Source organism: Capra hircus, chromosome 12 (genome assembly GCF_001704415.2).
Source record: "Capra hircus breed San Clemente chromosome 12, ASM170441v1, whole genome shotgun sequence".
In the NCBI taxonomy this organism is placed as follows: domain Eukaryota; kingdom Metazoa; phylum Chordata; class Mammalia; order Artiodactyla; family Bovidae; genus Capra; species Capra hircus.
The window spans coordinates 10,836,991-10,861,115 of NC_030819.1; the positions used below are offsets into that span (position 1 = coordinate 10,836,991).

Here is a 24,125-nt window from a genome sequence, read left to right on the forward strand (position 1 = left end):
GTTAGCCACAGGTCAGGCTGAAACTTCTGAACTCATATCCCCCCCGCTCCCTACAAAGAACTCTTATCTAAAAGTATGCTTTTGTTGTTCAGCTACTCAGTCGTGTCCAATTGTTTGTGACCCCCAAGGACTGCGGCACACTGTGCTTCCCTGTCCTTCACCATCTCCCAGAATTTGTTCACACTCACGTCCATCAAGTCGGTGATGCCGTCCACGCATCTCATCCTCTGTCGCCCCCTTCTCCTCCTGCCCTCCATCTTTCCTAGCGTCAGTGTCTTTTTCCATTGAGTCAGCTCTTCATATCCAGTGGCCAAAGTATTGGAGCTTCAGCATTAGTCCTTCCATTGAATATTTAGAGTTGATTTCCTTTGGGATTGAGTGGTTTGATCTCCTTGCAGTCCAGTGGTTGGTTTTAATAAGAGCACTATGGGTTTCTAATACCATACCAGGTTTTGGTAGCGGAATTCAGTGAGGAATGCCAGCATCTTCTAAGACCCCCTTGGGGATGCAGAATACGCCACTCATCAGGTGCCATGAGGGTCACGTGCTTCATGTCCTTCAGCTCTGAACGTTGTCACCAGGAGTTTATTCCCAGCCCTAAGAAGATGCTCGCACACCTTCCCATTACAGATAATAGGTCTGGTATTGCTTGCTGGCCCAGTGCACACATCTCTGGCCCAAATGTACTGAGGGGAAGATGAGAGGCTGAGGGTCTGGGCTCTTCTGAGGTGCCTGGAGTTTCACACTCGTGTGGACGGGGACTGAGAAATAGCAGAAGTGACCCAGGCTTTCGCACAGGCTTGAGTCGGAGGAGCGTGCCTGGCAGGAGCTCCATGCAGGAGCTGCAGTGGTTCAGTGCAAGTGGGAATGCGCTCTGACTCGTGTGGTTCGTGTGTTCCTGCTGCCCGCTCCTGTTGGGGCTGCATGGTTTCTCGGGAGGCATGTACCCTACAGGTGGTTTGGCCATTCTCAAAGCGAGCAGCAGAGTTCCATGCACACTCACTGGCTGGGGCTGTGCTGAGCCCGGGCCCTGGAGGAAGTCCTCACCCCCATCACAAGGAAAGAGGCAGACCCGGGAAACCAGCTTCTCTAACTCGGGAAGGCTGATGACTAAGAACTTGCCCTTTCAGTGTCCACGGAAAAGCTATCTCCTGGCTCCTTTCTTCCAGATGAATCCAAATGAACATTTATCTTCTTGTTTTTGAGGGATGGAGGCAAACAAAAAGGAAGTTAACGAGGTGATACACAGAACACGTTTTCTGTCTTGCTGGCATTAGCAATGATGGTTCAATGACTTTTGTGAAATTCTCTGTAACATTTCTGTGTGAATGCATTTTCCTGGGGGAAGGGGCGTCTGCTTTCATTGGACGCTTAGCTCCAGAGTGTTAAGGACTCCAGTGGATACTAGGTACCTGTCCACACTGTGAGTGGGACCCCGCCCACCGATGCCGCATGACAGTCTTTGAATCAATCTTAAAGGAGAAAGCTTTGAAATAGGACTCCGTCTGTATGTATTAGAATTGGTTGCTGGACACTTTGAGGCAGAAGCCTGTCCTTTGGGGTGGAGTCAAGTGGAATGCCGAGAACCTGATCTCATGTTTTCCTCTTCGGTGTGTCGGTTGATGCATTTCCAGAGACCCACCGCTAAGGAGTTACTGAAGCACAAGTTCATAATCCGCAATGCAAAGAAAACCTCCTACTTGACCGAGCTCATCGACAGGTACAAGAGGTGGAAGGCCGAGCAGAGCCATGAAGACTCCAGCTCGGAAGACTCCGACACGTGAGTTGCTCGGCCTGAGTCCCTCGGGGTGTCTGTGACCTGGGGGAGAGGGGAGGCTTCCCCCAGTCCCAGGCTGTGTCTGAACCCCAAGCTGTGCGTGACGTGGGCCTATTTGCTCTTCTCTCCTGATTGGGCTGGGTTTGGGGTTTCTTTTTTCGTTAAGGAAGAACATCCAGGCTGACGGTGCTTCTGGTGTTGGTATGGGTCTGTGTTTGGGAGTCCTTGAGTCTCTCTTTGTTGCCAGTGGAGTTTCTCTGAGTAAATCTGTAATAGTTGTTCACTTGCGTCTGACTCTTTGGAGTCCCATGAACTGCAGCACTCCAGGCTTCCCCGTCCTTCACCATCTCTGGGCGTTTGCTCAGATTCATGTCCCAAATCTGTAAAGAGCTGGACCTTGTTTCTTTTTTTCGAAATACTGGTCAGGTGAAATGACTTTAAACACACATCTTTCAGTTCAGTCGCTCAGTCATGTCCGACTCTTTGCAACCCCCTGGCCTGCAGCATGCCAGGCTTCTTAAACAAACACACATTTTTAAGAAGAGACAAGTGAGGGTATTGGTGATTCTCTGTTGTGTGCTGGTATGTACCTGGTGTTGTAAAAGCTCCACCCCAGGCATTTCCTGTAACTTGGTGTCAGGTTGAACATCTAGGAGATCTGTTAGCTGAAGAGATGAACTGGGTCTGGGAACCCTTGGGGTGCTTAGAGGTGGGGAGAGCTGGATGGACTGGCTGCACTGACTTAAGTGGAGACTGGAGCCGGGAGGGGAGGAACAGGGCTGTGGAGGTGCTCCCAGGGGTGGTGGCTCCTTGCCTGCGCCTCTTTACACCGCAGCCAGAAGCGCAAGCTGACCCCCAGCCCAGGCCCACATGCAGGGCCACTGGGGGAGACCCAGAGTGTGTTTCAGGGTCTACAGGTGATTCCACTGCAAGGTCGGGGTGAGACCCACAGACTAGGACATGGTTGAGGTCACGGCGTTGAGCGACACTGGTGGTCGGGACAAGGATGAAGAGATGGGCGGGGCAGGGGGGTGGTTCTGGACGTTTACAGTTGGGTGTGGGTAATGGGGGGGTCCAACTTGAGCAGTGTCAGGAGTCCAGTTGAGGGGATGGCCCTGGAGACCAGGCTGGTCTGGGGAGACCAGGCTGGTCTGGGGAGGCCAGGGGTCAGGGAGCCGGCTTTGATGAGGGCACGTGTGGGTCTCCAGGAGGATGTGTCCCGTCTGGAGCAGTGGTGAGATTTGGCCTTGAGGCGAGAGGTATAGGCAGACCATGCAGGCTTAAAGCCACTCTGTGGATGGTCATTGGAGCCCTGAGGACACGCCTGCGGGGAAGGGCCGGGACCAAGCCCTGCGGAACAGCCGCACGAGGGAAGAGCTTGCGGGACTGCTCGGGTGGGAGGAGGTCTGGGTGCTGGGAGCTGGGGGCCTCTTGGGAAGGCCTGAGTGGGAGCATCCGCTGCTGAGCCCCCAACAGCATGAGGACAGAGGGGGGCCTTGGTCACGGTGCGTGAAGGTACAGAGTGGGTTTTGGGGGTGAGCGGAGGGTAGGAGATGGAGGCAGGAGTGGAGGTGACGTGTCCAAGCTTGTGACTGAGGGCCGGGAGGGAGCTGAGTGGGCAGGGTTGTGTGTTCCTGTCGGGGTGGATGGAGCTGGTGGTGCAGCTGCTGTATGGGAAGTGATAGGAGCCACATCCCCACAGGGTCTCCCGCCTCTGGGAGGGTGAGGGCAGGGTGGGCTTCCTCAGCCCTGGAGGGACTGGATCAGACATGGAGCACGGGGGACCCTGTCCCCACCCCCCACCCCCTCCACGGAGCTGGCACCCACTCATGGGTGTACCTGGGTTTCTGTGTTAAGGGAGACGGACACAGACGGCCAGGCTTCTGGAGGCAGCGACTCGGGGGACTGGATCTTCACGATTCGGGAGAAGGATCCAAAGAGTCTGGAGAACGGAGCTCTCCAGCCATCGGATCTGGAAAGAAACAAGGTGCGTCTGTGCGTGCGGAGAGACTAGCCTTCGCCATCAGGACTGGCGGCGTTTTGGAGCCGCTTTGGCGTGAAGCCTGCTGTTCTCGTGGGCCGCCTGTGTTGGAATTTTGCTGTCAGGAAGCCGGCAGATTAAGGGATTCCGTTCTGCCTAACTACCCGGCAAGGCCGGGCCGCGAGTCTGGGTGCTGGCCTGGTTCACAGTGCTCCCGCTGCTCTCTGTGGCCGCACCATGAGCTCAGCGTTTCTGACACTGGGTTGTAGGGGGTGGGGAAGGGTGGCTGGGAAAATGCTCAAGCTTATGAGCTTTTGACGACACTCTGCCTCTGGCGCACAATGGCGTTCCTCATCAAGGCACCGCGATTTGAGGATTGAGTTTTAAGGAATCTTAAACACATCGCTTTTGGTACTTCCCTGGTGGCTTAGGTGGTAAAGAATCCGCCTGCCACGTGGGAGGCCCAGGTTCGTTCCCCGGGTCGGGAAGATCCCCTGGAGGAGGGCACGGCAACCCACTCCAGTATTCTTGCCTGGAGAGTCCCGTGGACAGAGAGGAGCCTGCGGGCTACGGTCGTCCACAGGCCACTGTCGCAAAGAGTCGGACATGACCGAGCGACTGACAAATGTAATTTTCGATGACTTGGTTTTGTGCCTGTTGGCATTTATGAAAAACTGTATATTTTGAGGGATCGTTTTGAAGCACAGAGGCATAGTTTCTCCTTGGCAGAGCGGACCAGTGGCTGTCCCCTGGCGACCCTAGAGTCCCGCTCTGAGAAGCAGGCATCGTTACGTGTTCAGGTGGAGGCTGCAGAAGAGGAAAAAGGCAGCGCTGTCCTGTGGCAGCCCCTTGTGGCAGCCAGCCCTGGTGTGAGCGCTGTCTTTAGGCCCTCTCCACGTGTGGCCCAGTGGTGCAGTTTAGGCCCTGCCCACGTCCACGCAGGACGCCACTCCCTGGTGCGCCATGCCTTTCCATGGGGGATGATATCTGTGGTCCCCCGTAGTCAAGCAAAACACAGTGAGGCAGCCCTAGGCAGCTGCCACTGCGGACGTGTCTCAGAGTCCAGTGAACCCCGACAAGTATGGATGTTAAAACATTTCTCATTACGTTTTCTTTCCTCCCAAGATGAAAGACATCCCAAAGAGGCCTTTCTCTCAGTGTTTATCTACAATTATTTCTCCGCTCTTTGCAGAGGTAAGATGCCCAGTGGACGGTTGGGGGCCAGGCGAGAGGGGAAGAAGGGGGCGCAGGCGCTCATGTCTCTGGCAGGGCTGCCTGTGGAATCGGGGAGGTTGGAGCTGCCGGCGCAGTGGGCTGTGCTCCTGGAGGCCGGCTGGGCCAGGCCCTGCCTTCCAGGAGGGCCTCCTGCTTTCCCAGGGCCGTCTTCTGTCCAGCCCGTTGTCCTGGGAGCTGTCGCCATGGGGCTGCCAGCAGCGTTCACAGGGACTTAGCAGCCTGGCCCCAGTCCACACGTGGCCCAGGACCACTTGAACTTCAGTTGTGCTGCTTTCTATAGAACCTGGTTGGGTGCAACCTGGCGCCTCTGCTTCTGCCAGACTTGGGTTCAGTTCAGTTCATTTCAGTCACTCAGTCATGTCTGACTCTCTATGACCTCATGAACTGCAGCACGCTAGGCCTCCCTGTTCATCACCAACTCCCAGAGTCCACCCAAACCCATGTCCATTGAGTCGGTGATACCATCCAACCATCTCATCCTCTGTCATCCCCTTCTCCTCCTGCCCTCAATCTTTCCCAGCATCAGGGTCTTTTCCAGTGAGTCAGCTCTTTGCATCAGGTAGCCAAAGTATTGGAGTTTCAGCTTCAACATCAGTCCTTCTAATGATGGCAATGTGAAAAGTAGATGTTTACTTTAAGGGGATATCAGATTGCCTGGCGTTCTTAGGTTTCCTGGGGAGCCCCCACAATAGGGGCCTCACCCCGCAGGGCCCGATTGCAGCCACTGCATCCCGGTGCCCTCTCGGGGGACCCCGCTCCCTGTAGATAGGTGCGTGCATACAGCATTCAGAGGTGTTTCGAGAGTGGGTCTTAGGGTGAATGTTGTTCTTCATCGGGTTCGTACCGACAAGGAGATGAGTTGGAAATAGTCTCCTCTGACACTACCCTGTGGGTTCTCCTGGCTCACGCCGCCTTTAAGATAATTCCGAGTGAGCCACACAGCCCCTTCTGTTCAGGTCGGGATCAGAGCTCTCCAGGGAGACTCTAGCAGGGGCTCCTCGGTCCTGGCTGGGGTATCCTGGGTGGGAGGGACCCACAGGCTCATCCCTGGGCTCTGCTTGGCCTTGAATCCCCCTTGGGGAGTTCCTGGCTGGCAGAGGTGCTGAGGGGACACCGGCTCCCCAGGATTTAGGGCTGCCACCCAGTTCCATGGGCTTCCTGGTGGCTCAGCTGGTAAAGAATCTGCCTGCAGTGCGGGAGATCTAGGTATGATCTCTGGGTCGGGAGGGTCCCCTGGAGAAGGGAAAGGCTACCCACTCCAGTATTCTGGCCCGGAGAATCCCGTGGACTCTGTTTTGCATGGGGTCGCGAAGAGTCAGATATGACTGAGTGGCTTCCACTCACTTTTCACTGGTTCCATGAAGTCGAGTGCTCTGGCAGCACCCCAAGGCCTTAGCCATCTGCCCGGTAACCCCGGGAGCTCCGCGTTTCCAGCCTGTGCCGCAGCTGCAGACCAGAGCCGAGTAGGCATGGGACGGCTTTGCTGGTGGTTGAAATGGAAGAAGGGAGCAGAGGGAGTGGATGAAGAGGTGCACAGAAGCCCCCTTCCCCTGGGGAAGGCAGAGACTGGGGCCTGCCCAGAGCTCTCAGCCTCCAGAAGGGAGGGGTCCGGGCTGAGGCTGCCGGGGCCCCATGGCCGGAGCAGGCATGGGCCACACATCATATCACAGATGCCCGTGGTTTCTCATCCTCGGGGGAGTCACGCCGGCCCCGCGTCTTGTGTTCGCAGCTGAAGGAGAAGAGCCAGGCGTGTGGCGGAAACCTGGGCTCCATCGAGGAGCTGCGCGGGGCCATCTACCTGGCGGAGGAGGCCTGCCCCGGCATCTCGGACACCATGGTGGCCCAGCTGGTGCAGCGGCTGCAGAGGTGAGCGGCATCTGTGCCCAGTTCCCTTGGGCCGGGGCTGGCTGCAGAACCGGGGAAGGGAGGGGGTTCTGCCCTCGAGAAATCAGTTACGGGTGAACTGTGTGAATCTGGGCTCTCCTGACAGGGCCCAGAGAGCTCTGTGGTTGTAGCAATTGTCTCATAAACACTGGATGACGTCAGGGGGTGGGTGCTCTGAGCTTTCCAGATGCAGCCTCGTGCCCAGCTGGAGGGGTGTGGTCCTGAGCCTGGTGTCTGTAACTCCTTGTTTGGGTTTGTGCTTTAAAGTCAGGAGTCCAGAAACCCCAGAGGTTTGGGCTCAGCAAGAGTGGACACAGCTCTGTTCTTTCTGGGCGGGTGGCTGTACGAGTTCTCGGTTCTGTCTCACGCCCAGAAACCCTGTGGTGCTGGCAGGGAGCCCCCTCTGGGGCAGCCTGCTGTGGGGTGGAGTGGAGGGCATCCTGGCCTTGCCGGCAGCCCTGGTGGCATGCCTTCCTGAGTGAGAAGGAGGTGGGACTGCCCATCTGGCCCCCGCCCGCTCCCCTGATATTGTTTGTTGGGGAGCCTCTTCTGTGGAAGAGGTCACAGAAGCGCAGTCCCCCGGGGCTGCTGCGGAGAGCGGAGGTGGACAGTCCCGCAGCTCTGTGAGCTGAGCTCTCCTTCACACCCAAACCCTTTTCTTTTCCCTGCAAAACACCGGGCAGGTCATTGCTCGGAGGTTCACCTTCCAGGTGAAGTGTCCGGGCTGCCGAGCTCTTCCTAGAGGTTGGCTGGGCCTCCATGGGAATCAGGAGCATCTCAGATCTGTCCTGAGATGTCAGCTGGATGGCACGTGATGTTTGGGGCGTGGAGGGTTACTGCTGCCACATGGAAGTGGTCATGAAGGGTCTGCCCGAGTTCCCCAACCTCAGTGCTGACCCGTCAGGTTAGTTCTCCAGAACTCGCTCCCTTGTGAAAACATTCTAACTTCCTAACGTGCTCTCGTGTTCAGGCTGGAGGGAAGACTGTTTACTTGGCCACCATCAATTTTGAGGCAGTTGAGGGAATCCAGTATGGTGTTTGGGTAACCCCCCCCCCCCCCACTTTTGATACTAACAGATTATAGAAATAGAGGAAAATAGAATTAAAAAGTGTCCCATATGCTTACCCAAACACTGTTGTTTTTCCCCAAGTTTGTGTCTCCATTCAGTGTGTGTGTGTGTGTGTGTGTGTGTGTGTGTGTGTGCGCAATTACATATCTAACATAGCTTTGGTAAAATTATTGGACATTTTATCCTGTGGTAATGTCATGTAGACTTTGCCCTATTTAATTAATGATGGTCCATCTTTCTGAGTTCTCTGGTCCCGCTTCATACCGGCTTTTATTTCTCATTTGAAAGATTCTTCGAGTCCAACAAATAGAACCAAACCAGAAACCGGTGTTGTCTTTCGTTTCCTGTGTCTGTGGTGCCCCTCTGAGAACGGAGGTTTTCCACCTTGTCCTGGACCGCCTGAGGTTGTCGCTAGCATCGCCTGTGCGTGACTCAGTTTCCCCGCAGCTCCAGGCCCAGAGGGTGTGGCCTCTGTGGCTTTAGTTGATCCCTGTGTCTGTTCCCTTCCTGTAGTTGCTGACACAGGTGATCTTTCATAGTTCTGTTCAATAGAAAGATGGTGTGAGGCACGTGTGTGGCTTTAAATTTTTTAGTAGCCACATTATTTTAAAAAAATAACCTTTAAGAAAGTGAAATTGGTTTTAATAGTATAGTTCTTAACGCACTGCGTCTGAATCTTGTTTCATCATGCAGTCAGTATAGAGGCCTTTCCCCTTGTTGTCGGGCTGAGTCTCAGTAGCAGGTATGTGCTTCACACTTTACGGCACGTGTCGCTGGGAGCTCCCTGCATCTCGATGCCGGCGTCAGCGTCGAATATGAACCATACGCAACACAGGATAACACGGGTTTAAGTGCCTGCCGTCTGCATTACGGTTGGCATTTTATTCCCCATCCTCCCCAGTTCTCTCTTCTCCTCCTCCTCCTAGTATTTCCTTATTTATTTGGCTATGCTGGGTCTTTGTTCTGGCCGCAGGATCTTTAGCTATGGTCTGTGAACTTCTGGTTGCAGCGTGTGGGATCTGGTTCCCTATCCAGGGATGGAGCCTCGGCCCCCCTGTGTTGGAAGCGTGGAGTCTTAACCACTGGACCAGCAGGGAAGTCCCCTTCTTTCCTCCTTTGATGTGGGGCTCTTCCCCAGTGCTTGGATGCCCTTGCTCCTGGTGGTCCCTGTCTGGTTCTCCGAGCTCTCTCTCTGTTGTCCCCCATCCAGAGGCCTGGCCGTCCACAGTGGCCTGGTCGTGGCTGATGCCCCAGACCCAGTTGCACTCCCTTTGTTTCATTCTAGTTGGGTCACTGAGGAAACAGGAAGGGCTGGCTTTTGTCTGAAGCATTTTGAAAGGCTTCTGTATGTTTTACTTTGAGTTAATGTGTGGATCCTTTTGTGTAGCGTCAATCCTCCCATGACTTCAGTCACTCAGTCGTGTCCGACTCTTTTTGACCCCATGGACTGCAGCACGCCAGGCCTCCCTGTCCATCACCAGCTCCCAGAGTTTACTCACACTCACATCCATCGGTGATGCCATCGAATCATCTCGTCCTCTGTCATCCCCTTCTTCTCCTGCCTTCAGTCTTTCCCAGCTTCAGGGTCTTTTCAAATGAGTCAGCTCTTCACATCAGGTGGCCAAAGTATTGGAGTTTCAGCATCAACATCAGTCCTTCCAATGAACATTCAGGACTGATTTTCTTTAGGATGGACTGATTGGATCTCCTTGCAGTCCAAGGGACTCTCAAGAGTCTTCTCCAGCACCACAGTTCACAAGCATCAATTCTTTGGCACTCAGCTTTCTTCACAGTCCAACTCTCATATCTATACATGACCACTGGAAAAACCATAGCCTTGACTAGACGGACCTTTGTTGGCAGAGTAATGTCTCTGCTTTTTAATATGCTGTCTAGATTGGTCCTAACTTTCCTTCCAAGGAGTAAGCGTCTTAATTTCATGGCTACAGTCAGCATCTGCAGTGATTTTCTAATCATTTGTTCCCTGGGTGAGTGTCATACGTCCTAAATGCTCTTAAAAGAGGACCTGTAATTTGGAATGTTTGCTGCAAGTCCCATCTCGGCCATCTCCTGTGGTTGGGTCAGCCTCAATTTTGAGGCAGCTAAGGGAATCTTGGTCATCAAAGGGACCTTGCCCCCCATCTTTGTGTCCCACAGTTAGACCATGTGCAGAATTCCTGGGGGAGAGGAGCTGTCCCACCATTGAGTCTAGCCATCACCACAATTTTTGGGGTGTTGCATCGCTTTCCATTGTTGCATACGAGCCATGAACCTACTCAAATTTTTGGATCATCATATTTGGTCTTTATGTAGAATAAATCGTGTAAAACCAGACATGTATAATTTTGTGTATATTTCTTAATGTGTAGTTTTCATGTTGCTTAAATATTACTATGATTTGTAATCTGTTTCAGCTCACTTTTACTTCACCGTTTCTCTATTGTTGGACATTAAAATTGTTTGCTAATTATTTTAATTACTGAAAATCTAAGAGAGAGTTTTAGGAAGCAGATTACTTGAACAAGCCATCAATATTTTTGTGGCCAAAAAGGGTTTCTTAGACTGATCAAATTGGAATGCACGTGTGCCCTTGGGATCTTACTGTGTCATTGGGTATTATCAATATTTCAATTTTTAAAAATTGATTGTAAGTAAAGGTATATCATTTACCTGTTTATTTGTATCTTTTTTTCTCTCTCCTGGGACACTGAACTAAATTATCTATGAAGCTTTTAGTGTTGGAATTGTGATTTTTGTAGTTTTCATGAATTCTTCATGTCCTACTATAATTAGCTCACTGATAGCTTGTACCATTAATTTGTTACAACTTGGGGTTGTCTATGAAAACTAGGACTTTGATCATTGCTTGAAGTTTTGCAAATTAATTTTTTTTTAATGTAGAGAAGATGACGTTGACTTACTTCTCTTTCTTGTTTTGTTTCTTCCCAGATATTCTCTAAGTGGTGGAGGAACTTCATCCCATTGAAATCCTTTTGGCATTTGGGGTTTTGTTTTTCCTTTTATTTTTTTCCTTCTTCACCCTCTTCCTTTTCAAAACTCAACGAGAGCCTTTGCTGACTCCGCTGAAGAGGCGCACCATCAGGGGCCCGTTCCCGCCACAGGGTCACCTGTCCAGGGCCCCACAGCCCGTCTCTGCTGGCCTGGGGCCTGATGGACTCCTGGATGGGGTGGGGGAAGGCCAGCTCCTCCAAGCGATTATTTTATTATTCTCGTTTTTAATTTTAACCATAGTGCACATATCAAGGAAAGTGTCTTTGAAAACAAAAATAAACCCTGAAATGTATATCTGGGATTATGATAAGGCGACTGAAGAAACGAAACCTCAGGTATCCTGCTTTACGTTGATAAGCACCCCCCGCCCCAGGAGATGGAGAAATCGCTCTGGTGGATCAGTGTACAGACTTGTAAATAGTGTCGTTTTTACGGAAACCCTCTCGGCGTGCATAGGAATCACTGTGTACACATCGGCCAAGTGCTTCTGTAGATACCGTCAGTGGAGTAAATATTTGACAGGCCATAACTTGAGTCTATTGCCTTGCCTTTATTACATGTAAATTTTGAATTATGTGACCAGTGATTTGGGTTTTATTTTGTATCTGCAGGATTTGCCATTAATAATAATTAAATGCCCCTCTTCGGGAACACTCCCTCTGTTTGTACCTCAGCAAATGCAGATTTTTTTTTTCCCTCCTGCGTGCCCTAAGACCCCTTCGGTACACTTAGAAGTTGATTTTCCTGTTTTCATTGATGGTACTATTTCTTAAGTGTTTTAAATGGAAACATATCGCACCTCATGAAGCTTTAAGTTATTTCAAGTTTCTCCCCGATGAAGCGTCCTTGTCTCACTTTGGCTGGAGTCGCGCCCGGCCCATGTCCCACCGCACCAGCCGGCCCATCCTCCCAGGAGGGTTTTCTGTTGCATCTTGTAGTGAAACCTGCATATCATCTTTTGAAACCTCAACATGTCTGAATGCTTTCATGAATAAATTTTATAACAGGATTTTTGCACACTCTCCTTGGAACGTGACTCTTTAAGAGGGGGCAGTGTACCTGCCATGTGTGTGTGGGGGTGTGTGTGTGTGTGCGTGCACCGATGAGGCTCCAGGAAGACGTGCCCACATTCAAGCTATGGAAATGTCCAAGTCAGCTCCCTATGCAACTTTAAAAAATGGTCCTCTGAAGAGATGGGTGACTACTGCTGGTTGGTAAAACTGTTGCGTCTTCCGAGTCATTTGCTTTTTTCCTTAAAGGAGCGGGTGTCTACCAGTCAGCCAGCCAGGTGTCTGTACTTTTCTCAGCCCGAGGCAGGGGTCTCTGGGATGGGAAGTTGAGTTCTGGCCACGATCCTTGACCAATCTGAGTTATATGTGACTTTCTTGTATGTTTGTTGAGATGAATCGTAGTCGACTCTTGCTGGAGTAGCAGTTCTTGAGTTGGAATCCAAGGCTTTTTGGAAGGGGGAAGTTACTGGGTAAACTTGAGGACAGGTCAGTTATCTGCAGGCCCAGTGTCCTGGAAGTCACCGGGAGAGACTTCTGAGGGGTGCTTCTTGTTTGTTCGGTAATAGGACGGAGCTAGTTTTTAAAACTCGAAAATTGTCATGACTTTTAAATTAAAAGTAGATTTGGGTTGTTGTTGATTTCTGTAAGGGATACATTTTGGTTAGGAGACATAGAACCAAATTGCGACTTCTCCTCACGCAAATATGTTAAACAGGAAGAATTGAGAGGATTTTGTTTAGTGTTTTGGAGAGTGTTATGAGGGGGCTGGCTGTTTCCCTACGTGCGGCATAAGCCACAGGTGAGTTTCGTTCGTGGGTGGAGAAAAGCATCAGAGGACGGAGCCGTGTTCCCTCGGGGATGTGCCGCTCAGCTGGTCTCGAGAGCCCCGTCACAGCAGCTTTCTGACCTCAAGTTCTTCAGACCTGCACGTGGACAGTGGTTTCAAGACCAGACGCTGGTGTGAGATGGTGACGCTGACGGGTGGACAGGACTCTGGGCTCGGCGAGGTGGTGTGACCGATTAGCAGTCACTGGTGCGCAGCAATGCACATCTCCCAGGGCAAGCGGCCAACTGCTTTGTGATTTGGTTGGAAATATCTTGTTGATGGCCTTCTCGAGGCGGGGGAAAGGTGTGCTTTGACCAGCTTTGGAAAGTGGGTCCCCTTCCCCTGTGCGTTCTCTGGCTTGCTTCCGGTAGACAGAGCATCTTGCCGAGTTCAGGGGGCTAGCGTTGGCCCATGTCAGGTCCTTTGTTAAAAGACAGACCAGGCACCAGAGCTCCAGCAGGACCCCCTCGGGCCTGTAAATGGCAGGTGGTGTTCAGCCAGACCTGTGAGCTCAGCAGTCGAGGTGCATCGAGCGCCATGCTGGAGCCTCTGGCTGGTGAACCCCGGCAGCCAGCAGCCTGTCTGCCCGCACTGCGGACGGCAGGGGCGCCCACGTGGAAGCACAGCCGGCCTTTTTGGGAGTGGAGGCGGTGGGCCGGCCGTGGCTGGTGGCTTACACTTTCGAAGTCGTGTCTTCCGCACGGGCTGCACCACTGCGGTCTGGGGGCCTTGACACCATAATAACCTTGGGGTTGCCTCGCTGTAACCCAGTGCCGCCCACCTTCCTGATCTGACGGTTTTGTTCTCTGATGGGTCTTTTGAAGCATTTTCGGTTCTTTACGCGGCATTTTGTACCTTTTCAGCAAAACATGCGGTCTATTTATAAGCATTTTTATATTTTTCCTTCCTTAAAAAAAATGGCTTCTGTATTTCTGCTATAAAATAATGGCAATAACTGGGGAGTGCTGCTGCAAGGCGTGTTCTTAAGCACAGGGTCTGTATCATGCGAAGGTCAATAAAGTTCACAGAAACAAATTGTTTTTGGAATTGTGTCTTTGTGTGTAGAGGAATAGACGATGTTTGCATTGTGGTTCTGCCCCATTCCCCCCATCCCTGGGTCTGCATGTATGAGGCGGTGGGGGGCCTTGGAGGTTAGCGATGAGGGTGAAGCCCTCAGGACTGAGGTCAGCGCCACAGCAATCCGTCACCCCTTCCGCCACCTGGGGAGAGGGCCTCTGTGAGCCAGGAAGTGGGCCCCCACCAGACACCCAGTCCGCCAGGACCTTGATCTTGGACTTCCAGCCTCCAAACCGTTAAGACAGATGGTTTTCCTGCTTATTAAGAAATGTGTTTTATATGCAACCCCGTCCATGGTATGTTTGTTAACAGCAGCCTGAACAGGCTGAGGTGGAGTGTGTCCCTGAAACCCTGTGTTTCCAGCAGCTTGGGGTGGTCTGAATCAGCCCCGTGATCTGGACTTCGGTTCTCTTTGACTTCGCAGGGGGACACAGGTAGGTGTGAACGGAGGGCTGACCTAGGAGATGCCTTACCCCCAGGCCTTGCAGAGGTGAGTGACCGGGGAGGCTTCTGGAGATGCTCGGGAATGGGATCAAATGGGCACTGGTCCCCCCATCTCGCCCTCAGCCCTGAATCTTCCAGGTCTCTTGGAAATACTCTGCTTCGCAAGTTGGGAGAAGCAGATGAAACTTACCAGATTTCAAGTTTTTCCAAATACGCTGTCTTTGCGAGCGGTTGTCTTCACCCCTTCCTCCCCCTTCCCCGTGACCAGCCGCCTCCCCAACCCACCAGCCCGAGAGGTAGTTAAAAGACAGGAGACAAGATTGGTTGTTTTGCCTTAAAACTTGAGTGTGCTGGATTGTGGCGTGAGGTATTTTTTTAATTCCCTTTTGTTAGTACTTAAAAGGATCTGTACAGATTGTAAGGCAAGTGATTCACACATCTCGAGTTCCTCATCCATTTGTGTGTTTCCACGTATGCCGGTCACAGCCCCAAGTCAGGCTCATCCTGTCGGGGTCTTGGGTGATGGGGAACCCTCCCTCGCCCCCCCCACAGGGGCTCAACAGTATCAAGGGAATAGTGGCCACCTGATTCCCCATGGAGATAGGCGAACGGATTTTGACTGGCGGCCCCAGCGGTCACTGGAACCCTGTTCCCTGTGTCCTCCGACTATCAAGGATGTGCAATGTCACATGTCCGTCCATAGCCCAGGCCTGGGGGTGGCGAGTATCAAAAGGAAAGAATGGTTTGTGAAGACAGGCACGAGATACATATATACTACTATTAAGTGTGCAGTTCTAAACCACAGTTGCGGGAGGACACAGGTATGATTGTGGGGAGTACGCACCACAACTCGGAGCCCCCGCACCCACGCCCCAACACAGCACAGAGGGCCCTGGCCACTGACAGACACGTTCTCATGCTTGGGAAACAGCAAAACACCACGGCTTACTACCCTCCCCTCGACACAGCACTCGGTACACTTGACAGTCCAGAGAGCTGCTCACAACAGAAAACCCACCACACCTCGTAAACAGCCATCACTTCAACAATTTGGCCAGCCTACCCCAAGCAGTAGGTCTGGGAACCAGCGTTTCCCTGGAGCCTGAAGCCCCCAGTGGGATACAAGGATGCTGCAAATTGCTCGTTTTATCAAAGAAGTAAAATCCTACTAATTTCCTATCATTATAAAAGTAGAAAGATTGGGGTGGGGAGGTAAACCCAAATCTGGAAATGATCTCATTTGCTTATTAAGACTGCCACGTGTATTGCAAACACTGGGAAACCCATTTTGTAAAAGGCAGCAGCCTAGAAATCAAAACCCCCCAGAGTTTTAAGAAAAAAAAAAACACTTGCCCTGTCTTTTGGTTGAACGGATGTGTTGGTACTGCTTTAAGGTGCAGCCGTGGAGGAAAAAAATGTCATTTGGCACTATCTCCATGACAGTGTTTTAATACTGGCACGGGCTGGAGAGAGCCCACCTAGGGGACGACGGCCAAGGTGCCGCCCGCACCGGAGATGGCGCAGGTGAAACCCCGTGCAAATGCGAGATTACCAGCTGAAAAGACAAGGTTTAAAAATGGTCCTGTGGGGACAGGTGGGAGTTGCTGCGAAACCATGTTTTCTTTTGTTTTCCAGACAGGTGTTAATTTTACTAGGCTTCATTAATACAGAAGAGAGGAAACGCCTTCCAAGAGTCACTGCAGCTGAAGCAATCCACACGTGTGTCCCCACCATCAATACACGTGAGATTCCTTGTGACTCGGGGCGTGGGCACGTGAGGCCGAGCTGGTGGCACTTCGGATCACCTCCATCCATCTAGGACAAGAAAGAGAAATAACTGTCAGGGCCCATGAAAAGGTGCTTGCTTTGTTACAGCTCCTGACCCTTGGCAGTTGTTACAAAGCCACACATAGTCTGCTGGATAATCTTATTTTAGCAGAAAAGATCGTAAATGAATTCCTAGCTCCCAGGTAAAACCAAGGGGGGTGGGGTGGAGTAAGGGTTCCTCCTGAGGAACCCACTTTGAGAACCACTGACTTGGGCATGCTCACCCTGCAGAAGTGCCCGAGGTGGGGCTACAGCGCCCACTCCTAATCCTCCTCAGGACAATGGGTGGGGCTCCATCCTGCTTCGAGGGAATACCATTTTATACATTCAAGTATTTGCAGTATAACCAGTGTGCTGCTGAGCACATCAAAAGCCTCTGGTCCGAAATGTCAGTAGTGCCTGATGGAGAAAACTCGGGGCGGTGGGCCCAGCTTCCTGCCTTTGTGGGCTTAGAGGGCTCAAGAAAAAGAAAGTGAAGTCGCTGAGTCGTGTCCAACTCTGCAACTCCATGGAGTAGCCTACCATGCTCCTCCATCCATGGAATCTTCCAGACAAGAGTACTGGAGTGGGTAGCCATTCCCTTCTCCAGGATCTTCCCCACCCAGGGATCGAACCCGGGTCTCCTGCATTGCAGGCAGATGCTTTACCATCTGAGCCACCAGGGAAGACATTCCCTAATCCCAGGCTCCTACCACTGCCAGGCTACATTACCCTTGCCATAGCAGCAACAGTATCTCAGTTTCCCAACCCAGAGTCACATTTGAGGACTGCTAACCCCTGGGCTCACTTTTTAGGCAGTATCACTTAGGGACCACTGCTCTGGGATGTCTCCGGCACCTTCAACCCTGGTTTTAAACCTCTGTGCTCTCTGCAGTAAGCTAACTTTACTAGGGCTTGTGCATGGATCAGAACCGGCGCAATGATCAGAAAGCCTCGTGGGCTCAGGAGAGAAATACCCTAATAGGGGTGGTTTCGCACTGACAACTGCTTTCACAGCTTGCCCCACTATGTAAGACCCAGAAGACTCAGAACTTGTACTTGAATGTGGGCAAATGAGCTAGCCTGGCTCCTTTTGTTCTATCTCTTGGCTAAAAGGAAGACCTCTGCCCCTGGGTCTCTATACTACGGAGCCAGTCTCATTGATCAGGGAGCTCTCAGAGGTACTGGGATTTTTTTTTTTCCTCATGTTGTCTTTTGACCTGAAACTTAGCCTTTGGGCCACTAAAGGACTAAGTGGCCCAAAGGACTAAGCTACTTTTGCCATTAACTGAAAAACAAGTTCAAGATCAAAAAGTGTGCCATGCGTAGTGTCTGAACCAGCGTCCAGGTTAAGGCCTGATGTTTCCAGGGAAAGTCACGCTTCCATTATCCTAGGGAAACAGGTGCATCCTTGCATTGGCCAGAGGGAACCCAGATCTTATGAGATACTTTCATTTTAAAGAAGCGGATGTCTGGGCTGAAGGTAGCTGCTGGTAGGATGGCCTTACAACGCTCACTCGCTTGGGAGACCGCCCACGGCTCAGGAGAAGTGTCCCGTCTGCAGGTGCCGAGGAACACTTACCTTTCAAACGTGTATTCGCTTTCGGCCCTGAAGTAGTACACGTGGGACTTGAAGTGCAGCTTGAACACGTAATCTTTGTGGATGTCCTCGGACTCTGAGGGGATGGTGAGCGAGTAGCCAAGCAGAGGCAGGCTGGCAAGGGGGTGATTGTCCTGGAAAGAGGGTAGGGGGTGCTCTGGAGAGGTGGCTGCAGGCGTGGAGCCTGCCTGCAGCCTCTCACCCTATCATGGTCAGTTTTAGCTGAGAGGTCCTGGCCTGGATGGGTTAGCTGGACACCAGCGAGTCAGCAACCTGTTAAAGCCATCTCCCCCCTCCCTGGTCCAACCGGCAGACAGATGGCCCTTTCACTTGGAGCTGAGGGGTCTCTGACGGCTGTGCCCTTGCATGGCCTGGCTGGGCGGCTCAAGGTCTTCACCCTTCCAGAGGAAAGCTGCCTGTCCCCCAAGAACAGAGGGTGCTGGGGGAGGGTCCTTCAGCATCCACCTACCTGGTGCGATTTGTAGAAGAAGAGGCAGAAGTTCGTGAAGACCACCCACAGCTTCTGCCACCCGTTGCTGTTTTTGAATTTCCTCAGCAGGTTCCCAGACAGCTGATTCTGCAAGACAGGGAGGCCTGGAAGGAGTACAGGTGGGGGCGCCCCCGCTTTGGGTCCCCAGGTGGGGCCGCGACCCTGAGGACGGGCTTCCTGAGGACGACTTACCAAAATGACCTTTCTCCCTGGTAGGGGGCGAAACCCTTGGGAGAGCGACTATGTGAACCTGGTTTCCTTTCCTGTCTGGTTGAATGATGTCCTCCAGTAATATCTTGAAGCCCTAACTCCCCACTCCGGTACCTCCCAATGGGACCTTACAGGGAAATAGGGTCATCAGATGTAGAATGAGGAGGATACAGGCCTGTATCCACTACGGCTGACGTCTTCATGAGGAGAGGACGTGCCTACGTGGACCCAGACTGACTCAAGCGATGTGTCTACACCCCCCAACACACCAAGGCTGGCCTTCAACCCCAGAAGCCGGGGAGGCGAGGAAGCTTCCTGCCTCACAGGCTTCAGAGGGAGCCTGTGCCCCTAGCCACACTGAGTCTGGATTCCAGGACAACCTGTTGGCGGTGCTTGTTAGAGCATCTCTGAGAAAGGACCCCTTCCAGTCCATTCTAAGCTCTGGGGAGCCCCACGCCAGCCAGCGGCTCCTGACCGCCACCTGGTGGCCGTGGCTGGAACGTAGCTTTCAACGCAGTGCCTTCTGGCCCAGTCCTCCGCCCTGCACAGACAGCACTGGTGGGACCAGGCATTCCTGAACTCACATCACTGTGCACTCCCAGCCGAGTCCTCCCTCCAGAGCCCCTGTGTCACCTCTCGGAGGACCCTAAGAAGGCGCCTGCACGACTCTTGATAAGCCAGCAGCTCCTTGCCAGGAAGACTCAACGAAAAGAAGTGGACGGTGACGATCGCATAGCCTTGTCATCGCCACCACTAAATCGTTCACTTCAAAATGGTGAAATAGGCAAACTCACCACAATAAAAATATATATATACAATTATACCTGTCTATTGGTACTCTCTCCCTTTGGGACTTTTCTGTATTTACTCAAACAGGCACTTTTAATTAACGCCCCTAAGAAAAGAGTTTAAATGGCTCTGATGACAGGTTGCCCGCGGTCTGATGGGCAAACGGAGTGGTAGGCTGAGGGAAGGAAGGAGGCAGAGCTGTTGCCCATGGCCAGGGGCACTGCAGACAGTGTGCCATCACCCCTTCTGGCTGCCACTTGCCCACTGGCGAGAGTCAGCAGGTGAGCGTGGCAACCAAGTGGTGCTTTGATGCTTCTGCAACAGTGTTAAGGTTCCACACACGTCTCACTGTGGAGGAAGGAGACGAGCACATTTTTCTTTCCTTATGCTGCTTATTTTTTTATACTGAATCCAATAACTTCCTCCAGACAGAGTCCAAAAAAACCTTTCTCTTGGCTGCAGTTGTCTTTGGAACTGCCACCTTAAAACCACTGGCCTGGGGCTCACTTCCATGGGCTGCAGCCCTCAGCAGATTTTTCCTCCAAGGATCACAGAGCAAGTATTTGGATCTCTATAGTAACCATTCAAAAATGGAAAACCCCATTCTTCGCTGACAGGCTAGAACCAGGCAGGAGGTGGGCAGGATCTGGGCTGTGGTCACCACGTGCTGACCGGCTCTGCCACTCAGCCGACCCTGCACACACGGGGCTGCACAAGGCTGACTGTCACCCAGAGGGCTGTGTCTGGGCGGCGTCCTGTGTGCCTCCAGGGATTAAAGAGGCGGTTTCTTACCGAATTCTCTACTTCTCTATGGCCCTGACTACATGTAAAGATGAGCATAAAGAGGCAAAGAGGATTTCTCATGCACAGCACGGCCCTTCCCCCTGGCCTCGCCTGGACAGCAGATCTGATCAGGTATCTCTTCAGGGAAGATCACTGGTTCTTCTTCCCTGCTCCTTCCTTGCTGGAAACATCCCTGTTCCCTGGAGGAAATCTCTGGTTGGCAAGCTCTGCCAACAGATGCCCTGCGAAGTATGAAGGGAGGGAGGAGGAGGATGGGTATTTTCTTGGGAAGAGAGAGCCCCCCCTCTCTGGAGGGGGGCGTGGGGTGGTTCACTGACAGCCCAGCCCATCCAAAGGCCAGGGACGGCAGGCACAGAGTCCCCTGAGGATGATTTCAGAAGGAAGCATGGGTTTTAAAACATCTGTAGCAGGGAAACTCAATAAAAGCACTTGTCTGGAACTGACAGTCACTGCCAGAGAATCGTCTCAGACAACCCTATCCATCAAACAGCTTCCCTGGTGGCTCAGACAGTAAAGAATCTGCCTGCAATGCGGCAGATCCCTGGGTTGGGAGAATCCCCTGGAGGAGGGCATGGCAACCCACTCCAGTATTCTTCCCTGGAGAATCCCCATGGACAGAGGAGCCTGGAAGGCTACTGTCCACACGGTTGCAAAGAGTCGGACATGATTGAGCAACTAAGCACATCCATCAAGAAACCTTAGGCATAGTCCCAGTACTGTTGACTGAAAAAGTAAATGAACTGCTGTTCTTGGCTCACCATCTTTTATGTGACATCTTTTGGACCAGGCATACCTGGGCATCCAGAACTTGTCAGGTTTTAGAAAGATCCCCCCGTGCCTCTCCTCCCTAGCACCCCAGGCAGTGGAGTCTGGGGCCACAGCACAGAATCTGATTCTTCAGCAAAACAGGGGCGCCCACAAAACCAGGAAACAGCCTCCCGCGGCCAATGGGCTATGTCTGTAACTTAGCGGTTTTAGAACGTCCTGGGCTTTGTCTTTTCTGAAAGGCTAGGGATTATGAGTCTGGACTGGGGGATGCTTAGAGAATGGGGTTCGGAGAGTTCTGGAAGGTTCCTGGCCCCAGACACGTCGGAGAGCGGGCTTCTCGCAGGTTCTCCCATGACCGACACCTGCCGAGGCCCTGGCTGGCCGCAGCTTTCGGGCCACATCGCCTCCCTGCACCTGACTCAGGGGTGGTGGGGGGCTCCAGGGTGCGGCCCAGCCCCAACTTCCCGGTGCCAACACACAAAAAAACCCACACGGACCATCTCTGCCCTACGACTGACTCCACGAGAGAAGAGGTCCGGGGGAGCAAGAGAAAACCATTAGCGTGCAGACAACCTGGGGGTGGACTGAGGCCCAGGCCCGCGGCCCCGCAGCAGCCCGAGGCGCGGCCCCGCCGCGCACGCGCCTCCGCGCGCCCGCCCCGCCCCGGCCCTACCTCCACCGCCACGCTGAAGTCCACCATGGACACGCTGGTGTTGCGGTGCCAGCATACGTGCACCATGGTGTTGCCGCGGTGCGGGGCCTGGCGCTCCAGCGAGGTGCGCGACGCACTGAGGTCATCCTCCGACTCCTGGTCGCCCGCCGCCTCCTCAGGGGACTCTGCCGGGGGGAGGCAAGAAGGGGAGCTGACATCTCTGCCCTCCAAGAAGCGTGCAGGAAGGCCTTTCCCCGCCTGCTGTCGGGGGGCCTACAGCGATGCAGACAGAGCCTAGGCAACCCCCCTGGGCTGGAAGTCACATTATAGCGGCAAGGGCTTGCGCTTGGCCAAGGGGCGTCCCACCAGACCCCCCGGCCTGGGAGCCGCTCATGGTATTTTATCCAGCCCCCCTGACAAGCAGCAGGGCTGGCCCAGAAAAGGGGATTTCTCTGCTTGCTCATAACTGCTCAGTTCCTGGATGTTTAGCTTAAAATACAAAAGCAGACCGTGGACATGAGGCACACCAGTAAGGTGATATTCAGTGCCTAGGATGCCCTCCGAGAGCCAGAGCGGTCCCTCTGCGTGCTGGCTAACCCCTCCGGGGCCCCAGGCCCGTGTGCCCCACACTTACTGTTGTCCGGGGGGCTGCTGGCCAGGAACTCGGGGGCGGGGCCGCTGCTTTTCTCGGCCAAGTCGATGGCCATCTGTATGTCTTCCACCCACTTGTCCATCTCCGGCCGAGAACTGGAGAAGAGATGGATATCAGATTTTTTTCAGGCTACGGGGAGATGGGGGCTGGGGGAAAGAGGGTACCCAGGTCAAAGGTCAGGCTCCCTGAGTTACCTGGCGGCCACCACGATGGACTGGCGCTGGCCCCGCAGAGTCAGGCAGTGGGGGACGCCCCATTCCTCTTCACTTTCCTCCATCTGTAGGGCAAGTGTGGTCATAAGTTACAGTCAGGCAGGGGGCGGGCCACACTCGGTGTTTTCCAAGTTTCACTGAACTGGCTACAGCCCCGAGGGACCAAGTCAGAAAAATCCCAATCGGGAGGGTAAATGCAAGGTGAAAATGCACTATCTTTTCCTCAGCAGAGCCATAGACTTCTCTCTTCCTGACCACCGAGGAGCATTCAGGGGATAAGCCAGGGAAAGAATCCTGTGGACCTTGTCTGCCTCGCCCACCAAGGCTCACAGAATGTGGACACTCATCTACGAGATATTTTGGAGAGAAAGATGGTTTCCTGATCTTTACTCCCCGTGGGCAGTGTGGTCACAGCCTGTCAGGGCCTGGGGGCCAGGCACCAGGCAGTAAGAGGCACGTCCACTCCACGTGGCCATGACGGCTTGCCTCTTTACCTGACTCCAGAAGGAACGTGGCGTGCACCCCACTGCAGGAGGGGTGCTTGTCCCAGGGCCCCTCTAGGGCAGCCCTAGCCAAGCCCAGGTTTCTCACGGAGTCTGTGATGCTCTCACTTCCTTATCAAGTCCCTCTGTCCCTTCCTTCCTCGTTGCAGTCACTGGCTCCTAGCCCAGAGGACCAGGTCCCCCAGCCCGGGCCCCAGGTGCATACTCACGGTCATGCCGTAGAGCGGGAGCTGCCCGTGGACTTTAAATTGATTCGAGGCCGTCAGCCCCCGGCTCGTGTACAGCAAGACGTCATTGAACTAGAGGAACGAGGACAAGAGCAGCTGAGACGAATGGGCCCCGTTTGAAACCAACAAGGGCAGAAACGACTGATACATTTTCAGAACTCTGTGAAAACCCGTGGACCTCAACATCTCCAGTCTGAGCAGCTCTGATTATTCTTCCTGCCTCCCACGTATGCCTGCTCTGGGGTGGCCGACGCCCAGCCCCGTGCCCCTTGCTGGTTGCACGGGCCCACGTGTCACCGATCGTGGTGAGGACAGACAGCCCGGCTCTCACCACTTACCAGGAAGAACATGCGCTGCTGGAGCCCCTTCCCGGAGAGCTTGCTGAGGCTGCCCAGGCGGATGAATTCCTGCAGAGAAAACACACCTACGAGTTGGCTCGGAGCCTGCAGACCCATGTCCACGCAGTTTCAACAGCCACGTGAGATGCTTCCACCTACCGCGGTCCCTTTCACACTAAAAATCGTAGTGATCACAGCCCCTGTTTACTGAATGCCCAGCTGTGCTGCCTCTCAGCACCTCCCCTTCCCAGGAACCTGCAAGGCCGAGGCTAACTTCGGCTCCAGTACCAGATGGGAAGCCGGCGGTCAGAGGTCTACAGGCAGCTTCATACTGGAACCTGTCACCGTGCACTTAACCCCCAGGCCCTTCGGGCTTCCGCTGCGAGGAGGTGACCAAGGACCCGGGAGGGATGCAACAGGGCAACAGGGGACCAAGGATGAGATGTATGCCATAGGCAAGAACTATGAGAGATCATCTTCACGATTTAAACGCTGGTTATCAAAAACTGGTAACTGTGTTCTAGAATTAAAGAGCCACAAGCAAGGAAGAACAAAGATCCTGCAAGCTGCAACTAAGACTTGGCTTGACTAAATAAATCAGTAAAAATTAAAAAATATTAAAAACAATAAAATTTTTATTTATTTTTTAAAATAAATTTATTTTAATTGGAGGTTAATTACATTATTGTAAAAAACAAAGTAAAAATTTTTCAAGTATTAAAAACAACCTCCCCCCCCCCCCCCCCGCCCCAAGCTC

General features: G+C 53.0%; 2 protein-coding genes and 1 non-coding gene across 5 annotated transcripts in view; 1 reads left to right on the forward strand and 2 right to left on the reverse strand.

Annotated features, from left to right (window-relative positions):
* Positions 1–11,980, forward strand: part of STK24 (serine/threonine kinase 24) — a 94,739-nt gene extending 82,759 nt beyond the window's left edge. The window contains exons 7-11 of the mRNA XM_018056423.1: positions 1,635–1,780; positions 3,635–3,764; positions 4,884–4,952; positions 6,724–6,860; positions 10,898–11,980. Of these exons, the coding sequence (XP_017911912.1) occupies positions 1,635–1,780; positions 3,635–3,764; positions 4,884–4,952; positions 6,724–6,860; positions 10,898–10,934 (519 nt within the window). The 3' untranslated portion in view covers positions 10,935–11,980. The remainder of the gene's footprint in view (positions 1–1,634; positions 1,781–3,634; positions 3,765–4,883; positions 4,953–6,723; positions 6,861–10,897) is intronic.
* The window catches only part of FARP1 (FERM, ARH/RhoGEF and pleckstrin domain protein 1), a 305,988-nt gene continuing 296,504 nt past the window's right edge, over positions 14,642–24,125 (reverse strand). For all 3 annotated transcript variants that reach the window (XM_018056422.1, XM_018056421.1, XM_018056420.1), the window contains exons 20-27: positions 23,369–23,437; positions 23,013–23,102; positions 22,283–22,365; positions 22,071–22,183; positions 21,458–21,621; positions 18,193–18,300; positions 17,706–17,857; positions 14,642–16,132 (exon numbers count right to left, since the gene is read on the reverse strand). In XM_018056422.1, the coding sequence (XP_017911911.1) occupies positions 16,051–16,132; positions 17,706–17,857; positions 18,193–18,300; positions 21,458–21,621; positions 22,071–22,183; positions 22,283–22,365; positions 23,013–23,102; positions 23,369–23,437 (861 nt within the window). In that variant the 3' untranslated portion in view covers positions 14,642–16,050. The remainder of the gene's footprint in view (positions 16,133–17,705; positions 17,858–18,192; positions 18,301–21,457; positions 21,622–22,070; positions 22,184–22,282; positions 22,366–23,012; positions 23,103–23,368; positions 23,438–24,125) is intronic.
* On the reverse strand, positions 16,738–16,809 carry TRNAC-GCA. Its single transcript has one exon. It is a non-coding gene; the product is annotated as a tRNA-Cys (tRNA).